The sequence below is a fragment of the Dama dama genome, chromosome 15 (genome assembly GCF_033118175.1).
Source record: "Dama dama isolate Ldn47 chromosome 15, ASM3311817v1, whole genome shotgun sequence".
Classification (NCBI taxonomy): domain Eukaryota; kingdom Metazoa; phylum Chordata; class Mammalia; order Artiodactyla; family Cervidae; genus Dama; species Dama dama.
In genome coordinates, this window is record NC_083695.1 from 61,641,515 (window position 1) to 61,662,685 (window position 21,171).

Genomic DNA, 21,171 nt, shown 5'->3' on the forward strand with positions numbered 1-21,171 from the left:
GGGGGGAGAAAAAAAAAGTGACTGTGACGGATAAAACCCCCACAACCATGTTCAAATTTAAAAAAAAATTAACTACAGAATCAGATACAGTTGATTTAAGAATTACCTACAATTTGGTATTCTCCATACTACTGTCCCTTTTCCCAAGCATGACAGCAAAATGCAGCTGAATTTTTAAAACTGTAATAAGAACTTAGACGTATGAAATTAGCTGAACCTCTGTGTGTACTCAGATGTTAGTACATGATGTCAAGCTTTTATAAGGTCACAAAGAACTCTGGATTATGGAACCCCTCTTAGGCTTTACTTATGGATCTTTACTGCCATAAAGGTGAGTGGACTCTGAGACCTATTCTTTCATTTTCAGCTCTTCAAGGGGAAATTCTATGGTCAAAAGTTCAGTTAATAGTTTGACTAGGATAGCAATACCTTTTTAGTAATCTGATCTATAATGACCACTTATATTCGAATTCTTATTTGGCAAGAAAGAAAAAAAGATCATAGAAAACAATCTTTTTTTTTTAAAAAGGCCTCTTTTCAACATACTTGAATTCTATTACACTGAGAACATATTATACAATTAGCAAGATGTTTTATCATCAACTTAAGTTAGCGAATTATGATTGATTCAAATCTCTTATTATGAACTAATAAGACTGGATTAACAAAATGGGACTAAAATTTATTGAGCGCTTATTATATTCACAGGTATTGTACCAGGTGCTTTATATTCTTAATTATATTAAATTTTCACAATAAACTATGTAGTCGGTATTATTTTATCCTCTTTCAACAGATAAAGCTCAAGTGGTGAACATCCCAGTATATAAGAGCTGATAATATTCCAGCCTATATTCCAACAGCTCTTCCAACCAATAACAGAGAACAATGTATGTGTTGAGTTGTCTGTCTTTGGGGGCAAGAAAACTCTGACACCTGTATATATCTTTGAGGAATTCTCCTGTACAGGTTTATGACAATCAGAACATCATGGATAGGCTCTAGAATTTAGTAAACAGAACCTAAGCAAAGTCTAGGGGGTCATCTGTTAAGGGGAAATGAGGAAAGAATTACTCACCAAGAGGGAGCTGGGTAAGTTGGCTATACACGTGGCCATAAACAATCACTGGGAATAAACTCTGATCTCATGGTCCTTGGCTTTAAATCAACATTCATGATGCTAAATTTTTCATTAAGTTATCAAAAATGGCAGTGGTCATAGCTTTCTAGACTGATTGTAGAAGGTATGCAATATCGTTTTCTATTAACATCAGGACTTACTGTGATTTTTCATCTGTCTCTGGTAGTGGGCCCTTCCAAAGTTCAGACTCTGAAGCACTTTCTTCCTCATCAGAGTTTCCTGTTTATTTAAAAGAGATTTTTAAAAAATGTGCATATTAAATTTAAAACACATTTTGAACTATCCACCAATAATGCAATTAACTTTGGATTTAACTGTGGTTTAGCTTCAATTTTTATGGCTCTCTGAAAATTTAATTCACTTTTCCAGAGTAATAAATTCTTTTGAAAAAGAATAAGCTGAGATATACCAAAGAGCCTCAGCAAATAGACCAAGGATTTAAAGTCTCATGGGAAACTTCTCTAAGTTATAGTGAGTTAAAGTAACAATTCCAATATTAACTCTATATTGTAAAGGGATATAGAGTTAAGTTATATTACCTCTTGCACATCAGTTGTCTTTAAGTTAGTTTTTTCCTTTTCTTGATCATACAAAAGACATACAGGTTAAGATTTTTGTAGAGATATATTTACATTAGGATCAAGACCTCAAGAACTGAACTAGTAGTATACAGGACTAGCTAGTAAAATTATGAAAAAAAAATTTGTCAGATTTAAAAAAAATTACTGCTGATTACATTAACTAGAAGTCCAATTCAATGAAGAAACAGATGTTCTCATACACTGTTAGGAGTAAATATCCTTTCCTTGAGGAAAATCTGGAAATATAGATCACTTTAAACCCTTGACTGGCAATGCTGCTTTAAGAAATTTATTAGAATAAACAAGCTCCTCAAAAAAATATATATGTATATATGAAGATGTTCACTGTATAACAGCAACAACAAAAGACAACAACTTAAATCCCCACCAATTAGAGATTATGGATTTGGTTAAATAAATACTATAAGGCTGTTTAAAAAAAAAAAAACCCTTAAAAAAACCCAAAACCATTAGCATATCTGTGATAGAGCAATATGTATGTTATATCAAAATTTGTAAGTTATAGAAAGCATGTATAGTATAATACAATATGTATTAAAACATTATATCTACATACATATATATATTATATATATTATAATATATATAAATAGTAAGTTTGTAAGGAATAACCAAACTTAACAGTGACTATATTACATGTGGACCTGGGATATTTTTACTCTCTAGGCACTTCCAAATTTTTTTATTATTATTTTAAACAATAACCATGTATTACCTTTAAAGATCAGTAAAAACAATAAAGATACTTGTATTTTTTAAATACAACAAAAGAGATGTTTCAAATGAACCACCCTATACTAATCAACCAAAAATTATCAAATACTGCAACACATATCATGAGACAATAAAATTATATGCCACAAAGTAATTATGCTAGCAAATAATTCCTCTTCAATAATGACCATTAGTCTGGAAAAGAACTGACACCAATTTGTCTTGTCAAGATACAATGTCCCATAGTTAAACTCAACACAAAAATAAAGCAGCATTGATTTGCCATGGTGATTCTAGCCTTTTAGCTGTTAGACTTTGATCCTTGAATCAACATGTGTGTCTGAACTTTGGTCCTAACTGATTCTAGCACAAATTCTAACAAAAACAGGGGGGGAAAAAAAAGGTAGGGGGAGGGGTCATACTTCGAATGATCTACACACAAAGATGATAAAATTATAAAGCTTTGGGAGTAAGCTTTGTCATTTCCTACTCCAGGGCATCTTCCCGACCCAGGGATCAAACCCTAGTCTCTGGCTTCTCCTGCACTGGCAGGAGGATTCTTTACCACTAGTGCAATCTATTAGTTAGATATTATAGATTCATGTCTCTTGCATTGGCAGGCAGTTTCTTTAACACTAGCACCACCAACTCAATGACAGCCAGCACTGGAACTGCCAATGTCCCAAAACAACATTTGAAAAAGACAAAAGTCTCCAGCTCTTTATTTTTACAAAAATTCACTAACTGAGCTAACAAAAAAGATCTTCACAACCCAGGTAATCACAATGGTGTGATCACTCACCTAGAGCCAGACATCCTGGAATGTGAAGTCAAGTGGGCCTTAGAAAGCATCACTACAAACAAAGCTAGTGGAGGTGATGGAATTCCAGTTGAGCTACTTCAAATCCTGAAAGATGATTCTGTGAAAGTGCTGCACTCAATATGCCAGCAAATTTGGAAAACTCAGCAGTGGCCACAGGACTGGAAAAGGTCAATTTTCATTCCATTCCCAAAGAAAGGCAATGCCAAAGAATGCTCAAACTACCGCACATTTGCACTCATCTCACACGCTAGTAAAGTGATGCTTAAAATTCACCAAGCCAGGCTTCAGTAATACATGAACCGAGAACTTCCAGATGTTCAAGCTGGTTTTAGAAAAGGCAGAGGAACCAGAGATCAAAGTGCCAACATCCGCTGGATCATCGAAAAAGCAAGAGAGTTCCAAAAAAACATCTATTTCTGCTTTATTGACTATGCCAAAGCCTTTGACTGTGTAGATCACAATAAACTGTGGAAAATTCTGAAAGACATGGGAATACCAGACCACCTGACCTGCCTCTTGAGAAACCTGTATGCAGGTCAGGAAGCAACAGTTAGAACTGGCCATGGAACAACAGACTGGTTCCAAATAGGAAAAGGAGTACGTCAAGGCTGTCTATTGTCACCCAGCTTATTTAACTTATATGCAGAGTACATCATGAGAAACGCTGAGCTGGAGGAAGCACAAGCTGGAATCAAGATTGCCGAGAGAAATATCAATAACCTCAGACATGCAGATGACACCAGCCTTATGGCAGAAAGTAAAGAAGAACTAAAGAGCCTCTTGATGAAAGTGAAAGAGAGTGAAAAAGTTGGCTTACAGCTCAATATTCAGAAAACGAAGATCATGGCATCCAGTCCCATCACTTCATGGCAAATAGATGGGGAAATAGTGGAAACAGTGACTGACTTTATTTTTCTAGGCTCCAAAATCTCTGCAGATGGTGATTGTAGCCATGAAATTAAAAGACACTTACTCCTTGGAAGGAAAGTTATGACCAACCTAGACAGCATATTAAAAAGCAGAGACATTACTTTGTCAACAAAGGTCCATCTAGTCAAGGCTATGGTTTTTCCAGTGGTCATGTACAGATATGAGAGTTGGACTATAAAGAAAGCTGAGCATCGAAGACTTGATGCTTCTGAACTGTGGTGTTGGAGAAGACTCTTGAGAGTCCGTTGGACTGCAAGGATACCCAACCAGTCCATCCTAAACGAGATCACTCCTGGGTGTACACTGGAAGGACTGATGTTGAAGCTGAAACTCCAATACTTTGGCCACCTGATGCGAAGAGCTGACTCATTTGAAAAGACCTTGATGCTGGGAAAGATTGAGGGCAGGGAGGAGAAGGGGACAACAGAGGATAAGATGGTTGGATGGCATCACCAACTCAATGGACATGGGTTTGGATGGACTCTGGGAGTTGGTGATGGACGGGGAGGCCTGGCATGCTGCAGTTCATGGGGTCGCAGATAGTCGGACATGACTGAGCAATTGAACTGAAACTGAAACTGAGCTAACAAAAGCACAGAAAAACTAATTAGGTTATCACCATGGTGTTATCCTGTTAATGATGTCAGAGAACAAACCTACCAGGCTTTTGAAAGTGGACAGCTAATTTCAAAAGGCCTTACCACCAGCTGTTCTCTTGTTTCCTCTTAAGGGTACTTATCATATGCAAGCTTTCCTACACCAGCTTTCTGCTATCAGACAATCCAGTTTTACTAAAAAAATACAATCGGTTTAGAATAACATTATAAAATAACTCCCTTTGATAGAGGACATGCTGAAAAGTGATCTAAGAAATATTCTTAGAGAATCAAATTCTACAAGACTGACGGTCCCTTTTAGCCCTATGAGGGCTTCCCAGGTGGTGCTAGTGGTAAAGAAACTGCCTGCCAATGCAGGAAACATACGAATCTATAATAATCTAACTGCTAGGTTGCGCCAGTGGTAAAGAATCCTCCTGCCAGTGCAGGAGAAGCAAAAGACTCGGGTTTGATCCCTGGGTCAGGAAGATACCCTGGAGTAGGAAATGGCAACCCACTCCAGTATTTTTGCCTGGAAAATTCCATGGACAGAGGAACCTTGAGGGCTACAGCCCATGGGGTTGCAAAGAGTTGGACATGATTGAGCACATGTGCATGTACATGTACACACACACACACACACACACACACACACACACACACACACACACATGAATCTAAAATACCTAGTTCCCTGAGGGTGACAGAAACTACAAATCACTTCTTTGGTAACTGCTACAACCTGCCAGAGGTGGGAATGATATTGATAAGGAAGTAACAATTAGAAGACTGGGCAACATAAAACAGATGCTTGCATTTGCATCAGCATCAAATCTACACAGTAATTATTGGCAACTGGCGATCAGAATTTAAGTCACTGATTCTGTGTTGGAAGGGGAGCTTGGGGGTCCACCTCTTAACCAATGAATGAACATCTTACTGTAATGACTGCAGTAACAAGTGGCTGTTTAATCTACACTTAAACACCTCACTGCTTCCTGATGCAGCCCATTCCTCCATTCCATTCTTCAGATAATTCTAATTGACAAGTTTTTCCCTAAATTAAGGCAAAAATCAGTCCACGGGCTATTTTTATCGTCTCTAGTTCTGCCAAGCAGCCACCAAAAATAAGTCTCCTACATAGTAGCAGTCTTGCAAATATCTACAGTTTCTATGTCTACCTCCTTTCCCCTTTCCTCTTCACTTTTTTCTAAGCTAAACATCTAAGGCTCCTTCAACCTTCTTCCTATAAAAACATTTCAAGTTCTGGCAACACTGGTTGTTCTATTCTTGACCTGCTTTAAGTTTTCAATGTTCCTTTTAGAATGTAATGTAAACTGCATATAATTTTCCCCACATGCTTTGAATAATAAAAGCAGGTCTATCATCTTGGTTTTTCTGGATATTATATGATACCTAAATAACTTAGCCTACTGAAGAAGTGTCAAGTCTCTAACTATGAAAACAATAGAGAGGTCAGACTTTTTACAGACTTTTGATCCAACCTATTGTAGAAAACAAACACAAAATCTAATGTCCAGTATTTTCTTTTTCTCTGATATAATAATAACTACAAGTTATCAAAGACTTACTTCATATTAGAACATGCTTTACATGTCTATTATTTCACTTGACTCTGATAATAATCCAGTGACATCAAGCTTCTTTACATCCATTTTACAGACAGAACTGAGACACAGACCAAATCTTTTAATGTGAATTTGTATAATGTATGTGTCAAAACTGGGTATAAAGAGGGGACTTACTTCACTGATGAAAGTTACTGATGATATAGCTAAAAGGACATACACTTTGGTGTTATAAACCTGTGTTTAATCATAGCTCTGCCATTAATCAGCTATCTGACCTTAGGCAATTTGTGTAAATTCTCTGGGTCTTGCTTTTATCTACAAAATGAGATATCATGTGTCCATTACTAAAGTTAAATGTGGTACACAACTAAACTACTTGTGATTAAGACAATTAACAAAAGCAAGTTAAAATTCTTTTTCCCCATAGAAACTGGGCTTTTCTTTTTAGACTTGGTTTTAACAATCAATATGTTACAAGGGGATAAAAGGGTAACTGAATATTACCCAAATGGAAATGAAATACAGAAACAGCAAAATTTGAGTTCTAAAATTGACAAGACCACCTAAGACAGGTCACTGACAACCTGAGAAGATATCTGGGTTTGACAAACCCTAACAAGGTAACTGTCTCCTACTTGAAATGGTACTACTTCAAGAACCAAGATAATGCAGATATTGTTCAGATTGACTACAGTATTCTCCCCTCCCTACAACAGAAGTCTGACCTAGCTGAGGAGAGTTAACAGACTTATGGCTACTCCTGGGAAATGAGGGAGGATTGAGAGAGCTGGGCGGCAGGGGGAGGACAGTGGGAGGGAGAAGGAATTAAGACAAAATGAAAGAATGAATATAATGGCAAGTAAAGACCTTTCCCCCAAAGATTATTTTAATAATGAAAAACTGGAATTGGAAAAGGACAATCTTTTTTTCTACATTAAATTGGACTTCACACCTCTAACTGCAATGTATAGTTGGAAATAGGCAAAAACTATAAATTTTCCCATTTTAACTTGTTATGCTTTCTAAAAATATATATACTTACTACTCCATCCTCAGATAGCTTAACATGCCTGGATATGTTCTATACATTGTCAGGAAACTTAACCTAATTTAGAAGAAGCAGCTACTGATACGTTAGGATTGACATGAGAAGAAGGGAAGTATCATTGCTTTATGACACTTCAAAAATGTTGAAAACAAAATGGTGTGAGGAAAATAATTTATAAAGAATATGTTGTATTCCTAAACTAGAGCAATGCCTCCACTGATATCTCCCTCTTCAGTAAATTTTTAAACAATGAATATCTTAAAAATTTTATTTTAAAAAAATTTCTGATTACTGAACACTTAAAAATTCCCATTAAGAATTATATACTAAAATGCTAATACTTAATTTGAAAGGTGGGATTTAGAGTAATTACTTCCTGAGTTTGCCACATAGACATATTCCTTGAAAATGAGAAAAAAAACTTAAGTTTAAAAATTTACAAGTAAGCTGAGAAGTCTCAAATCTCTGAATTTCTATACGTCTAGATACTATCAAATAGATTAAATATTCTATTAAAGTACATTTTACTTTTAGACCCTAAGCCTATTTACTGTAAGGTCTTAAAGAAATTTGAGATTGTATTACTGTTGAGATGCAAGATTACTGTTTGTTTTATCACAAATGGATGCCCCCCTTTTACGAACCCACAGGAGATTCTGCTCTCAAAACTGCCTGGAAAAAGCTGAACACCCTGTGAGTTCTCTTTAATATTTTATGGGTACAATTAATCATTGTACTGTCCTTTCTTTGGTTTGGTTGTTAGGAAGAACAGTGACAAATTTGTGATCTACCTTTGCAATTATGCAAGACTTTTTGGTAAACATTTCTCTGTATTAAATTTACCTCTAGCTTTACTTTCCTATGCTACCTTATTTTTCCATTATTTTGATTTCACCTTTAAAAAAAATCTTATTTTATTGTAAACCATTGTGAATACTTTTTGGAATGCTGCAGGGAAAAAAACAATAATAAGATTTGTAGCAAATATTCAATGAAATCCAATCTGGTGAAAACTGTAGAACTCATTAAAAAGTTGACCAGTAATAACCAGTTGCTAACATTCTACTTTCTATGCACAAAACAGAGATATTTGATTAATCAAAATCACCAAATGACAGACCACTCATTCTTGTACAATATAAGCAACATTTCTTAAATGTGAATCCATCTCCCCAATTCTTTTTCTATCCCAATCTTATCCCTTTGGTTCTCTTCCTTCACACTCTATAATGTGAAATCAAAATGTGTATCCACTCTACTTACTGAAAAAAAAAATTGTGTTCTTCTATACTTGAAATCAGAAACTTTTAAATGCTCTAATTTGGGGAAGAAATACACTTTTGTTTTTTTTCCTATGATTTTTCTCACACAGTAGAAAAAAAATTACAGGACAAGTCACAATTTATGGGAAACACAAATTGCAAATAACTTGAATCTATTTATTTTTATTAAATAAAAACCTGATACTTACTGTTGACAGAACTTTCTGATTTCACTGAGGATGAATGCGCTGGGGAAAACAAAAAATGAATGTGATTAAAACAAAAAAACCAGCACTGTTTCGTCAAGAATCACTGTGCAGTGGTATAACAGCCATAGCTATAACCAGAATTCTTTCAAGTAGTCTAGTTTACTTTCTAGTCAACTTTATAGTCTAGTAAACTTTACTTTATATCTTGCAGGAAAGCACTTCAAAGTCTTCTAATCTTCCCTGTTCCTTTGACTTATCTCCCTAATTAAAATATTAGGTCCTTTTAGGCAGGGGTATTTTATGCTCTTGCACAGGCTGGAATACCTAGCACAAAACTTAAAAAATAATAAACACCTATAAAAAATATCTCATGCTGCTAGCGGGGAAAAAAGCTCATAGATTACCTACAATATAACCAACATTTTATCTACAGATTTTCAACATTCAAGAGCAGTTTACAAATAAATAGTTTTTCTTAATACTTTTTTGAAGATCATATACAGGTAAGAATTCACAGTAACTGAAAATCACAGAAAAAATTATGTCACAAAACATTTGAGTTCCACAATGGTTACCCAGTGAGAGAAACAGAAAAGTACTGAAGACGTATTAATTTAAAAAAAATTATTATATATACAGTGTCCTGCTGGAAGACCTCAGGGGAAATATTTCTGAAGCCTGCTAAGTCAGAAAAGAACAACAGATGAAGTACCAATTCCTCCAACCTCTCTGGATGAAAGTGAAAGTCATTCAGCCATGTCTGATTCTTTGCAACCCCATGGCCTATACAGTCCATGGAATTCTCCAGGCCAGAATATTGGAGGGGGTAGTCTTTCCCTTCTCCAGGGGATCTTCCCATCCCAGGGATCGAACCCAGGTCTCCTGCATTGAGGGTGCATTCTTTACCAGCTGACCCACAAGGGAAGCCCAAGAATACTGGAGTGGGTAGTCCATCCCTTCTCCAGCAGATCTTCCTGACTGAGAAATTGAACTGGGGTCTCCTGAATTGCAGGTGGATTCTTTATCAACTGAGCTTTCAGGGAAGCCCACCTCTCTGGGTAGATCTCATAATTAGTCCAAGTTGTCACACGAATGATCCCTTAAGGCCAGACAAGAGGGTGTGAGAGGCACATGATAAAGATTCCAAAGAAAAGCAAGACCTGGACTGCCGCCAAGTGCTTTATGTTATTGTTTCTTTACTCCTACTTATTTCCCAGCCATCAGAGAGCAAATAAAAACATGGTTAGCCCTCCTGTAGCAAAAGAAACATGCTCTTCTCTGTCATGTAAGGAACATGATACCTGCTTCCAAGTGTCTATTATCTTAAAAAAGGCACACAGCTGGAACTAAAAGGAAGAAGTTGTAGGTTTGGATTAAATATTAAGAAAAACCTGCTAGCAATTACAACTATCTGAAATGTAAAGGAATATTTTGGATAATGGGTTCTTTTTCTCTGGAGGTATTAAAGCTAAGGCAGAACAAGTACATGATAAAGAGCAGAGCATCTCAGACTTTATTGTGCATATGAGTCATCCTGGGAACCTGAAGTCAACTGTAATTCAGGAGATCTGCAAGGGTCTGAGGTTATACATTTCTAACAAGCTCCCAAGTGATGATAATGCAGAGGACCATATTTTGAAAGGCTAAACCATAGAATATCTTTTCAATCATGATTTCCAGGGCTCATTTCTGATGTTCCTTGCAACACAGAAATTGGCTGACTTCACTGACTCACTCACCTAACATTTACTGAATACTTACTATTGGGAGCAAGCACTGTGCTTACGAACTGGGGATAAAGAATTAAACAAGTCACACAGTCCTTTCCTTAACAGAAAATAAATTATTCCAAGAGTGGTATGTATTTCTAAAGTAGAGTGCAGGGTGCTATCAGAATGTGCTAACAGGGAACTAGCCTTGCCTGGAAAAGTAGAGTGAAAGGAATTAGACAAGGCCTACTCAAGGAGCTGATCTTGGGGGCAGGATGGAGGTGGAGGAATAAGATCTTGAACTTTCTGCCAAGACAGTTTACCTAAATATCCCTTTGTGTTCATACCTGCCAAAGGAGACTGGTCCTCAAAGTCCAGTTATTGATCTTTCTTACATTTTCTCTATCTGTTGGTTCAGCTATCTAGCCATCCAATTATCTACCCATCTACCTATTTAACATTCTGTATAATGGTAACCTGAGTGATGGGAGTTGACAGGATCACACAGGGAGAACAGAGAGAAAAAAGGTCTGTAAGAGCCCTGAGCAATTCCAACACCTAAGGGTAAGACTGAGGAGAAACTACAGTCTAAAACGGCTGGGGAGAGATCAAAAAGATAGGAAGAAAAGTCAAGAAAGTAGGTTGCTTTGAGGAATGTCAGCAGTCCAAAGGCAGCTGAGATATTAAGCACTTATTAATTACTATTCAAGTTTGGGACACATTAAGGTGGCCTGGCAGGAAAGTATCACATCAAGATGAACCTAGTTACAGATGATCAATCACAAATATCAATAAAAAGATATTAAACAGGTTTATATGGTCCTCCTAAAGTCTGATAAAATGTTGTCATTTTCTGCTTCATACCAAAGCTGAAAAAGAAAGAACTATATCCGATACTCTCTATCAAAGATACTCCAAATAAAGAGTAAATAAGAAAGATGTCTCAATTCCACTTTGCTTGGGTTTTCTGTCTCTGAAATTTTCTTATTCTTTATTATTTATGCCTAACATGTGCTAGTGGGGTGCTGGGGACAGAGGAGCAATGAACACAGCAGACAGAACTCCTGCTCTCTTTGTGCTTTTATATAATTGTCATATGTGTAATGAGGGAAAAGTTCTAGAGTTGTGACAGCATTATAAACGGGAGTCCTAATTTAGATTTGTGGTCAGAGAAGGATCCCTGAGGAAGTGACATTTAAGCTTAGAACTGAAGGATGAGTTAGGATGGGCCTGGAGGTTTTAGAGAGAGAAAGCAGCATCCATGCAGTCCTTAAATGTACAGAAGTTTGGCATTTTCTAGAAATTGAAAGGCTATGTGGGTGGAGTGTGAAAGTAACATGAAGAGTAGTGAGAAACAAGCCTTGTATGCTGGATCATTTAGACCCTTTGGGCTTTGTCCAGACATTGGTTACATATTAAGAACAACAGGAAATCACTGCTAGATGGAGAATGGATTAAGAGAAGGGAGGTGGGATGACAAGACAGTGGTGGAAACACTAAGGATAATATAGTAGTAGCGTAGATGAGAACACATGGTTAGTTTGAACGAGAGCAGAGAAAACTTGAGAAATACATAACCCGGGATAAAACTGATGGGATTTACATAAACATGGAAAGAGGAGTCTGGCAGGCTAGAGTCCGTGGGGTCGCAAATAGTTGGACACAACTGAGCAACTGACACACACAAGGATAATTTCCAGACTTCTGATGTTAGCTTTTAGGTTGACAGACGTATCAGCTACTGAAATACAGAACACTAAAGGAAAAACATCTTCTAAGGAAGATCACATGAATATATAACTTGAGGGATGCAACCTCATCCTTAGTCACAAGTATCCAGCTACCTAATTACCTATTTTGGAGGTACTGAATAAACTTTACATTGTAGGGATTAACTCTTTAATTTGGAATATGCAATGACTAACATGATGTCATATTATGACATAAATATATAACAGTGAATGTTACAAAATCTTCAAATATAATACATTAAATATTTTACTGGCACATGAGAATAAAAAACTTTTAAATCTCAAATGAGATTCTCACATTTATTAATTAAAGTTTATTTTGAAGTTTAGAACATGATTTATAGACAAAAAAGACATTCTGTTTCAATACCATTTCTCAATAAACAGTAGAATAACAGTATTTTTCTTCTCATTATCTATCAATTTTACCAAGTCTAAAACTTGGCAATACTGTATGTTTGAATGTATCATGACATGCTGGAAGGAAAAAATATACATAATATAACATGTCTAATGATCACAGCTGGAGCAAGGGAGCCCTCTCCTGTTCAAGTATTATGTTAACACTAGCCAGAATCTAATTCAATCTACCATTACCTACCTAATTTAGTCCAATTTACTCTAAGTTACAGTTAATTTGACCCTATTACGGACTGAAAAAAACAACCCACAGCAACCTTCATTAAAACTATGTACCAAGTACTATGCAAATGGCTTACATACATTATCTGAGCTAAGGTACAATTATCGTGACCACTGTCTAAACTAAGGCACAGCTTAAGGACTGCTGAGGAATAAGTAAGCAGTTGACCTGGATTTGAATTTAACAATTACTTGCTAACTGTATGTGCACAATACCATGTTAGGTTCTGAGGATACATACATATCAATTTCTATCATTTCAAGAAGCCCATTAGCTAGGGAGAAAAATCAAACAGACCATGATCATTGAAATCACAATGCTATAATTTTATACTGACTTATAGATTATGTACTGATGTACAGTGTTCAAAGTGCCTTTCACATTCTTATTTGATTCTCCACCATAAGCACCAGCAATACAGAAACCAGGTAGTCACGTCATTACTGTGTAGGTGTATGGGGAAAGTAAAACTCAAGAAATTCAGTGACTTGCTTAATTTAACATGTCTATAACTAACAAATCCAGAAATCAGAGTGCTGTTACAATACTACACCATTTGCAAAAATGAATCAAAACTGACCTTGTTCTTGAAACTTCTATAAGTTACTATAAATTTGTCTCTAAATTCTCCAGTTTCCTTTCAAATACTATAGAACAGCATTGTAAATGCATTTACTAATTAAACTCCTAATTTGAGACATATGGCAGACTATCCTTTATGTTCAGAAATATGAGTAAATATTTTAATTCCCATTTACCTTTATCCTTTTTCTTAGAGGTCTCTTTTACAGAAGATAATCTGGATTTTTTACGTGTTGACTCTTCAGAATCTTTTTTGGCTTTAACCTTTCTTTTCTTTGACTTGACTTCTTTTCTCCTTTATGTTGAACAATATAAAATTAAAAATAACTTTTTCAACTAAGCTTTACAAAAGATAAAAATCAATGGGCAAAAAAAGTTAAATTAGTTGAAGTATTCATTTAAAATGTAATTTACATAACAAGAAATGCTTAAATGAGTGTAAATATTGCAGGTTAGTATATTACTTTAGCCACTTCTATAAGATTACAAAGTCTGAGACAAAAGTAAGGTAATTAGCACTTGGAGACAAAATTATGTTTTGTAAGTTTTATATAAAACCTTAGTAAATGTAATCATTGTTTTACTCATTTCCTTTTTAGATTCTATCATTTTGTTATTGTTCAGTCACCCAGTCTTGTCTGACTCTGTGACCCTATCATTTAGCCATTCTAAAAAATTACAAAAACAAATCTCATTTCCCTCCACATAATTCATTATCTACACTTTGAAAAAACACATAGAACAAAAGAAGCCACTGTACAGCTCTAAACCAGTAAATAGAAAATCATTCTCTTAATAATAAACGAGAATAAAATAGAGGTATAATGGAATGAGAATGGAAGGGCTTATTGTTAACTCACACGTCTACTTTATACCACTTATCTTTTCACTGCTACAGCTTTACCTTTTTTTGTTGTTGTTCACTAAGTTGTGTCCCACTCTTTTGTGACTTCATGGGCTGTAGCCTGCCAGGCTCCTTGGTCCATGAGATTTCCCAGGCAAGAATACCGGAATGGGTTGCCATTTCTCACTCCAGAGGATCTTCCAGACCCAGGGATCAACCCCGTGTCTCCTGCACTGGCAGGTGGGTTCTTCATCACTGAACCACCTTGGAAACCCCTTATTTTTTTTAGGCCAGGTTTATAAGGCTGTCAGTACAATAGTTGGCAAGTGATTGATTTTAATTGCAGCGGATAAGGCAGTTGGATGGCATCACCGACTCAAAGGATGTGAGTTTGAGCAAACACTGGGAGATGGTGAATGACAGGGAAGCCTGGCATGCTGCAGTCCACGGGGTCACAAAGAATTGGACATGACTGAGACTGAACAACAAAGAAAAGAAACATGAAATAGGAAAAGGTGATAAGGCTGAAACTGAGACTGGGAAAAAGGATGAAGAGACAACAGAGAGTTTTACTTTCAAGAAAGCTGTTTATCAAAACTTTCAAATTAAGATACTTATACCAAGTACTACAATACTGTTTAAGACAGTAATAACTTTTTGTCCTTTATAAGAATAATTCAATTTTGAAATAAAGTTCAAAACTCAAGGTCAAAAGTACATCTTTGGTATCTTTCAGAATCACTGATGGAGAAGAGAAATCATGTAATCTGAAAAACACTGCTAATTTTAAGAATTAAAAAAATTTTAATTATTTTTAATAGATAAATATTAGATAAGGGTCATTCACAACACAGCTGATTATAAATATATATACATTTTATAAAGTTGCAGAATCTTATGTTAAGACTTTCAAGCATTATTCAGAACATGAAACCCAACTGCCACAATCATGCCAGGTCATACAGATTTTGCTTGAGCATCTTCAATGCCTGGGATTTCATTAGGCTCTGTTTACCATATGCCAGACACTGTGTCAAGCATTTTATATGCATTTTCATTTAATCCCCACAATAAGCTTAGTATCCTCATTTTTAGAAATAATTTGAGTCTTATAAAGGTTAAGTAGTTTGCCCAGGGATATGACTAGGAAGTGGAGCAGCTGAGAGGAATATACAGGGGTGTGATTTCAAAGCCCATGATCTATATATGCTGCACGTTGCAGAGCACTGATCCTCCTCCCCTACTCAATATGGCAGACAATCTAGCTCATTCAGTAGGAGCCTGACTTTAAAAACTGAAATGGTTATAGAGGTATAATCCTTTTTAAGAATGATAAACTCTAAAACACTGTTTAAAGGAGATGTAGGAATCACATTATAAAGACCTGATTTACAATATAGTTTCTAAGAATATTTCAGTATCTGAACACCGATTTCAAAACAAAAGCTCTAGCATCTGCCTGCTACTCTGCATAGGCCTTCACATTTAACACTGCTTGGCTAGAGTTAGGTATGACGAACATTCAGTACCCTGGTTTATGTGGTCATATGGCAATGCTGGATGGTGTATACACTCAAGTAATGAACATCAACCACTCAAGTTTACTTTAGACAGCTAGTGCAGGGAATGACTACATCCAAGACTACTAAAATTAACAACCACATTTTAAAAGATCATATTACCTGTGATGAAAATTTAACTTAAAGGAACATTCTTGGCATAATCCTAAAAAAAAAAGGAAAAAAAAGTAACACCACTGGACTGCTAAATTTTTTATCACTGCACTGCTACTTTACTTTTAATATCATAAACTGTCATGTTTCTTTACATTCTTTCATTGTAACAGGAAAAAAATAAACTGAAGAAAACAATCTGATTCTCTTCCACCTCAAAAAAAAAAAAAATATATATATATATATATAAAATAAAAACTGTATTAGGATGCTTGAGAAATTGAAAATATTCTGCCACTGCTTTAGAAAACTATGCCGTCAATTTATTCTAAAAGCAAACTGTTGTGCTTGCTTCCGCAGCACATATACTAAAAGCAAACTGTTTCATTCATAGGCAGCATTAATGTGTATCTCAAATCAAAGACATCCAGTAATGGTAGTGTGGGTATAGTCATCTCCTCTGAAGTACTCTAAGAGTTTTCAAATGGAAAAGAGCTTTTGAAAAAGTTCCACAATTGTTGTTTCTTTTTTACTTTAATCTCAATTCATACTAGGTGACTCTTCCTCATAAAATAGGAGGAACTCAGAAACCAGTCTTCATTGGAGTGTACTAAGTAGCATATGAAATTAAAAGATACTTAACTCCTTGGAAGGAAAGTTATGACCAACTTAGACAGCATATATAAAAAGCAGAGACGTACTTTGCCAACAAAAGTCCGTCTAGTCAAGGCTATGGTTTTTCCAGTAGTCATGTATGGATGTGAGAGTTGGACTATAAAGAAAGCTCAGCACCGAAGAATTGATGCTTTTGAACTGTGGTGTTGGAGAAGACTCTTGAGGGTCCCTTGGACTGCAAGGATATCCAACCAGTCCATCTTAATGGAAATCAGTCCTGAACATTCATTGGAAGGACTGATGCTGAAGCTGAATTCCAATACTCTGGCCACCTGATGAGGAGAACTGACTCATTTGAAAAGACCCTGATGCTGGGAAAGATTGAAGGTGGGAGGAGAAGGGAACGACAGACGATGAGATGGTTGGATGGCACCACCGACTCAATGGGCATGAGTTTGGGTAAACTCTGGAAGTTGGTGATGGACAGGGAGGGAGGCCTGCCTGGCGTGCTGCAGTCCATGGGGTCACAAAGTTGGACACGACTGAGTGACTGAACTGAACTGAAGTAGCATGTGGGGAAAACCTTGATCTCTACCTGGAGGGAGCAGAACACTCTTATAGCACATTTATTTAGGAACCAGAGAAAGTTGTTAACATGATGCAGAGAAGACGCTGACACAAAAGACTAGCTCAGGAAAAAAAAAAGGATGAGCAACAGATTCTAAAATATGCATATTAAGAGAAAATGCTGTATTCTGGGTTATAATCTTAAGCATTTAAGACAGATATTGAGAACAATTTGCCCTCTTAAATTTTTTTCTTTATTGCCACAAAGAGAGCAGATTTATTATCTACACCATAACAATATGGCTATTAACTAATGTGAGATTTTACAGTGCCTTTTCTGATATCACTCTGACTCCCACTTGGCATCTCAGTCTACACTGACATTCTCAAATTAACAGACACAGGTCTTCACTTTACAAATTACTGGTTTACATTTGGCATTAGAACTATTTCATCTAAATGTCACAGAAATGCTGAGAAAAAAGTTTCAGGCTCAAAAGTTCTTTGCAACTTTAGCAAGCTCTGAGAAAGAGTTTCCAAGAAGATACCTTAAGCATTTTAAATTGAATATTAAATTGCTTATATACTTTCAAACTAAATTACTAAACTTTGAAGGAATCAATCACAACCCATCTAAAGTCAACTTACTTAATTTAACAAGTGCATTTCTTTTTTCACCATGCTCAGTATAACCAAAATTAACTTCCCAACTCTTTAAGCCTTCTTTTTCATCACAACATTTATTTCCACAGCAAAACTGGCCTGCAAATAAAGGAAGGAATATTAGCTATGGTGGTTGGTGACAATATTTATTTACAATCAGGCATTATCTCTGAAATTCACTCAACATACATAACATACACAACATAAATTCTTAGTTTATAAAGTCAGCGTCAAAAAACGGACCATAATAATTATGGTATGCTCAACAATCAAATCAAGTTGCTGAATGCACTGTTTTAAAAAAAAAATCAGTTCTGAATTCTTACTTGATAAATAGTTTACTATCAAGCTGACTGTTTACATTTAAATACAGAGTCTTAGTGACTCCGAGTGAAGGAATCTTACACTTTGGAAAATGGAAGCACTAAAAAAGTGTACTCACTAATACCTTAAAAGAAAAAAATGTACTTTCCAAAGTACATGCACTAGGGGCAATCTTTTTCAATATTATTAAAATTGATTCTTTAAGGTATTAACATATGGTACTTTAAGCACAAGCATAAAATGACATTTAAAGCACATTTTAAAGTGCTATAGCATTTTGAGATTAAGTAGAATAAGTAATCAAACTCGATGTTCTAAACTTTAGAATCACGTGACACTAAAATCAACATTATCATACTCACTGTGTATTAAAAGATCTGTAAAAAAGGACTAATATTGATGATCCAAGAGGAAAAAAAAAAAAACTACTCAATAATTATTGACTTTTTAACAGAAAAAGACAAGATCAAACTTATTTGTACAACCTGAAAAAAAAGCACTTATATCTTAATAAATTGTACCAATAGGAACAAGTCTGAACTTTTCATAAAAAGAGATTAACAAAATGAATTTTGAAAATTATCAGTTCAAAGGCTGATAACTTTTCTAAACTGGCATTGTTTTACTCATTCCAAATGAATACTTCATTAAATTGTACACGTTGAGCAACTAGTCTATCGTTAAAACACAAGATTATAACTTCATGAATCACAGCAAATGGCTTTCTTTACCATTCTCAATTAAAACTTTTTTCAATTATATGAATTTAGAGAATGTCCATCAATTTTTTTTAAAAGGCAGCATTACTTACCATCATTTAAAAATTCCACTTAATAAAACTACAAAAATTTAAAATTGTGATAGACATTTCAATTAGGTAAAAGCACAAACTAAAATGTAATGCTAAGAAAAGTTAAAAAATAGCTTTAAAATTATTCTTTTTCCTTCTCCTCTAGAGTACCTTTTGGGCTGATTATAATTTATGGGAAATGTATATAAACCACACTGATGGCATAAATGTTTATCATTTAAAAATGAAACGTTTATTTTCAGTTTAAGAGATTTTAAAGTTACTAGCTTATTTTCTTAATCAATGTTCCTATATAGTTTTCAGAAGCATTAACAGTTAAAATGCAATGCCCAATAAAGACTTAATTTTATAACATGAGACAGTATAGAGACACTACATTTTCAGAAAAATTTCATGAATAGATTACAAGGCATAGAAAATGTTACTGATTGTCTACAAAATGTTTGTTCTTTTGTTCTAAGACTAAATATTTAGACTCAAATTCAGTGACTCCTCAAAATAAACTAGCCTGTCTAAAACTTCTATAAGGGTCAAAGTAATATTTAATTTCTACTTGCGAAATATAGATTTGACTAGAATACAGTAATACCAACTCATTACTCCAAAAATTAATAAAGATGTTCATCTATTGACACTTTCCTTGCTATGAAGCTTTTAACTTTTAAACATTTTCTACTTATCTGCAACTTAATATCCTAAAAGCAAAAATTCTAAAGGTAAAAACCACTAAAGGATTATATTTTGACCTTTGTCAGCAATATATCTTTAATACACCTTCTCTACTTTTACTTTGTATTTTGCAGACAATCACATTAGGAATAACCTTACCCAATGACTTCGATTCAGTAACAAAATAACTGTATCTTATTAAAAACTGAAATTAAAAAAAAAATTACCTTTTCCTGAAATTACTTCTTTTTCTATTCGCCACCTAAATCCAAACTGATGAGGAAAAAAAAAATACATGTATGCTAGAGTAAACTTAAACATTGTTTAAACCACATGTAAATCTTAACGTGGAGCCAACAACTGACAATATTTTACTTAGTAATCTAAAAACTAAACCTAATTCCCATCACAATAGTTTTTTCTTTCCTTATAGGATTCCAGGTACTTAAAAATATATCTGAATAATTATCAACCTGTTAAGAAACAATCTTCTTTACTTTTAAACTTCCCATTGAAAGTTATAGGTGCTAGGCACAAGGTATGTAAATGAATAAAAAATAGATACTGTTCTATAACACTGATAGGAAAAAAAGAATTACAGTACAATAAAGAAACAGTATACTAAAATACAAGAGAGTACAGTCTTTGGAGTCAGATTGTTTGGGTTTCTGTCTTAGTTCTACCACTTGGGATTCCCTTGTGGCTCAGAGGATAAAGAGTCTGCCCACAATGCGGGAGACCTGAGTCCCTGGGTCAGGAAGATCCCAAGGGGAAGAAAATGGTAGCCCACTCCAGTACTCTTGCCTGGAAAATCCCATGGATGGAGAAGCCTGGCAGGCTACAGTCCATAGAGTCACAAAGAGTTGGACATGACTCAGTGACTTCATTTTCTTTTCTTTCTTTCTTTCTACCACTTGGACTCGATTTGGCTGTTTGGAGAAGCCTGAAGGGCCTGGAGTGTGACCCAGGCCAAAACTGGGGGTGTGCACATAAAAGAGCATGGTTCTGCCATGATTACATGCAGGGACTTCCCTGGTGGTCCAGAGGTTAAGAATTCACGTTCCAGTAGAGGAGACATGGGCTTGATCCCTGGTCTGCGAAGATTCCACATGCCACAGGGCAACTTAGGCCTGTGCATCAAACTTCTGAGTCTGTGTACCAAAGCCCATAAGCTGCAACTGCTGAGCTCATGCCCAACTCCTGAAGCCCATGTACCCTAGAGCCCATGCTGTGCAATAAGACAGGTCACTGCAATTAAGAAGCCCATGCACTCCAACCAGAAAAGCCACTGAAATGAGAAGCCTGTGCACAACTAGAGAAAGCCTGTGTGTACAACAAAAGACCCATCAGAATCAAGATTAAAATGAATAAATTAAAAAACGCCTGCAGTGTAATTTTAAAAA

The 21,171-nt window shown here is 35.4% G+C and overlaps 1 protein-coding gene across 4 annotated transcripts in view; it reads right to left on the reverse strand.

The window, feature by feature from the left end:
* Nucleotides 1–21,171, reverse strand: part of LOC133070258 (protein FRA10AC1) — a 34,646-nt gene that overhangs the window by 1,063 nt on the left and 12,412 nt on the right. For all 4 annotated transcript variants that reach the window (XM_061162208.1, XM_061162209.1, XM_061162207.1 and 1 more), the window contains exons 9-14: nt 19,996–20,041; nt 17,950–18,063; nt 16,129–16,171; nt 13,779–13,897; nt 8,918–8,956; nt 1,282–1,360 (exon numbers count right to left, since the gene is read on the reverse strand). In XM_061162208.1, the coding sequence (XP_061018191.1) occupies nt 1,282–1,360; nt 8,918–8,956; nt 13,779–13,897; nt 16,129–16,171; nt 17,950–18,063; nt 19,996–20,041 (440 nt within the window). The remainder of the gene's footprint in view (nt 1–1,281; nt 1,361–8,917; nt 8,957–13,778; nt 13,898–16,128; nt 16,172–17,949; nt 18,064–19,995; nt 20,042–21,171) is intronic.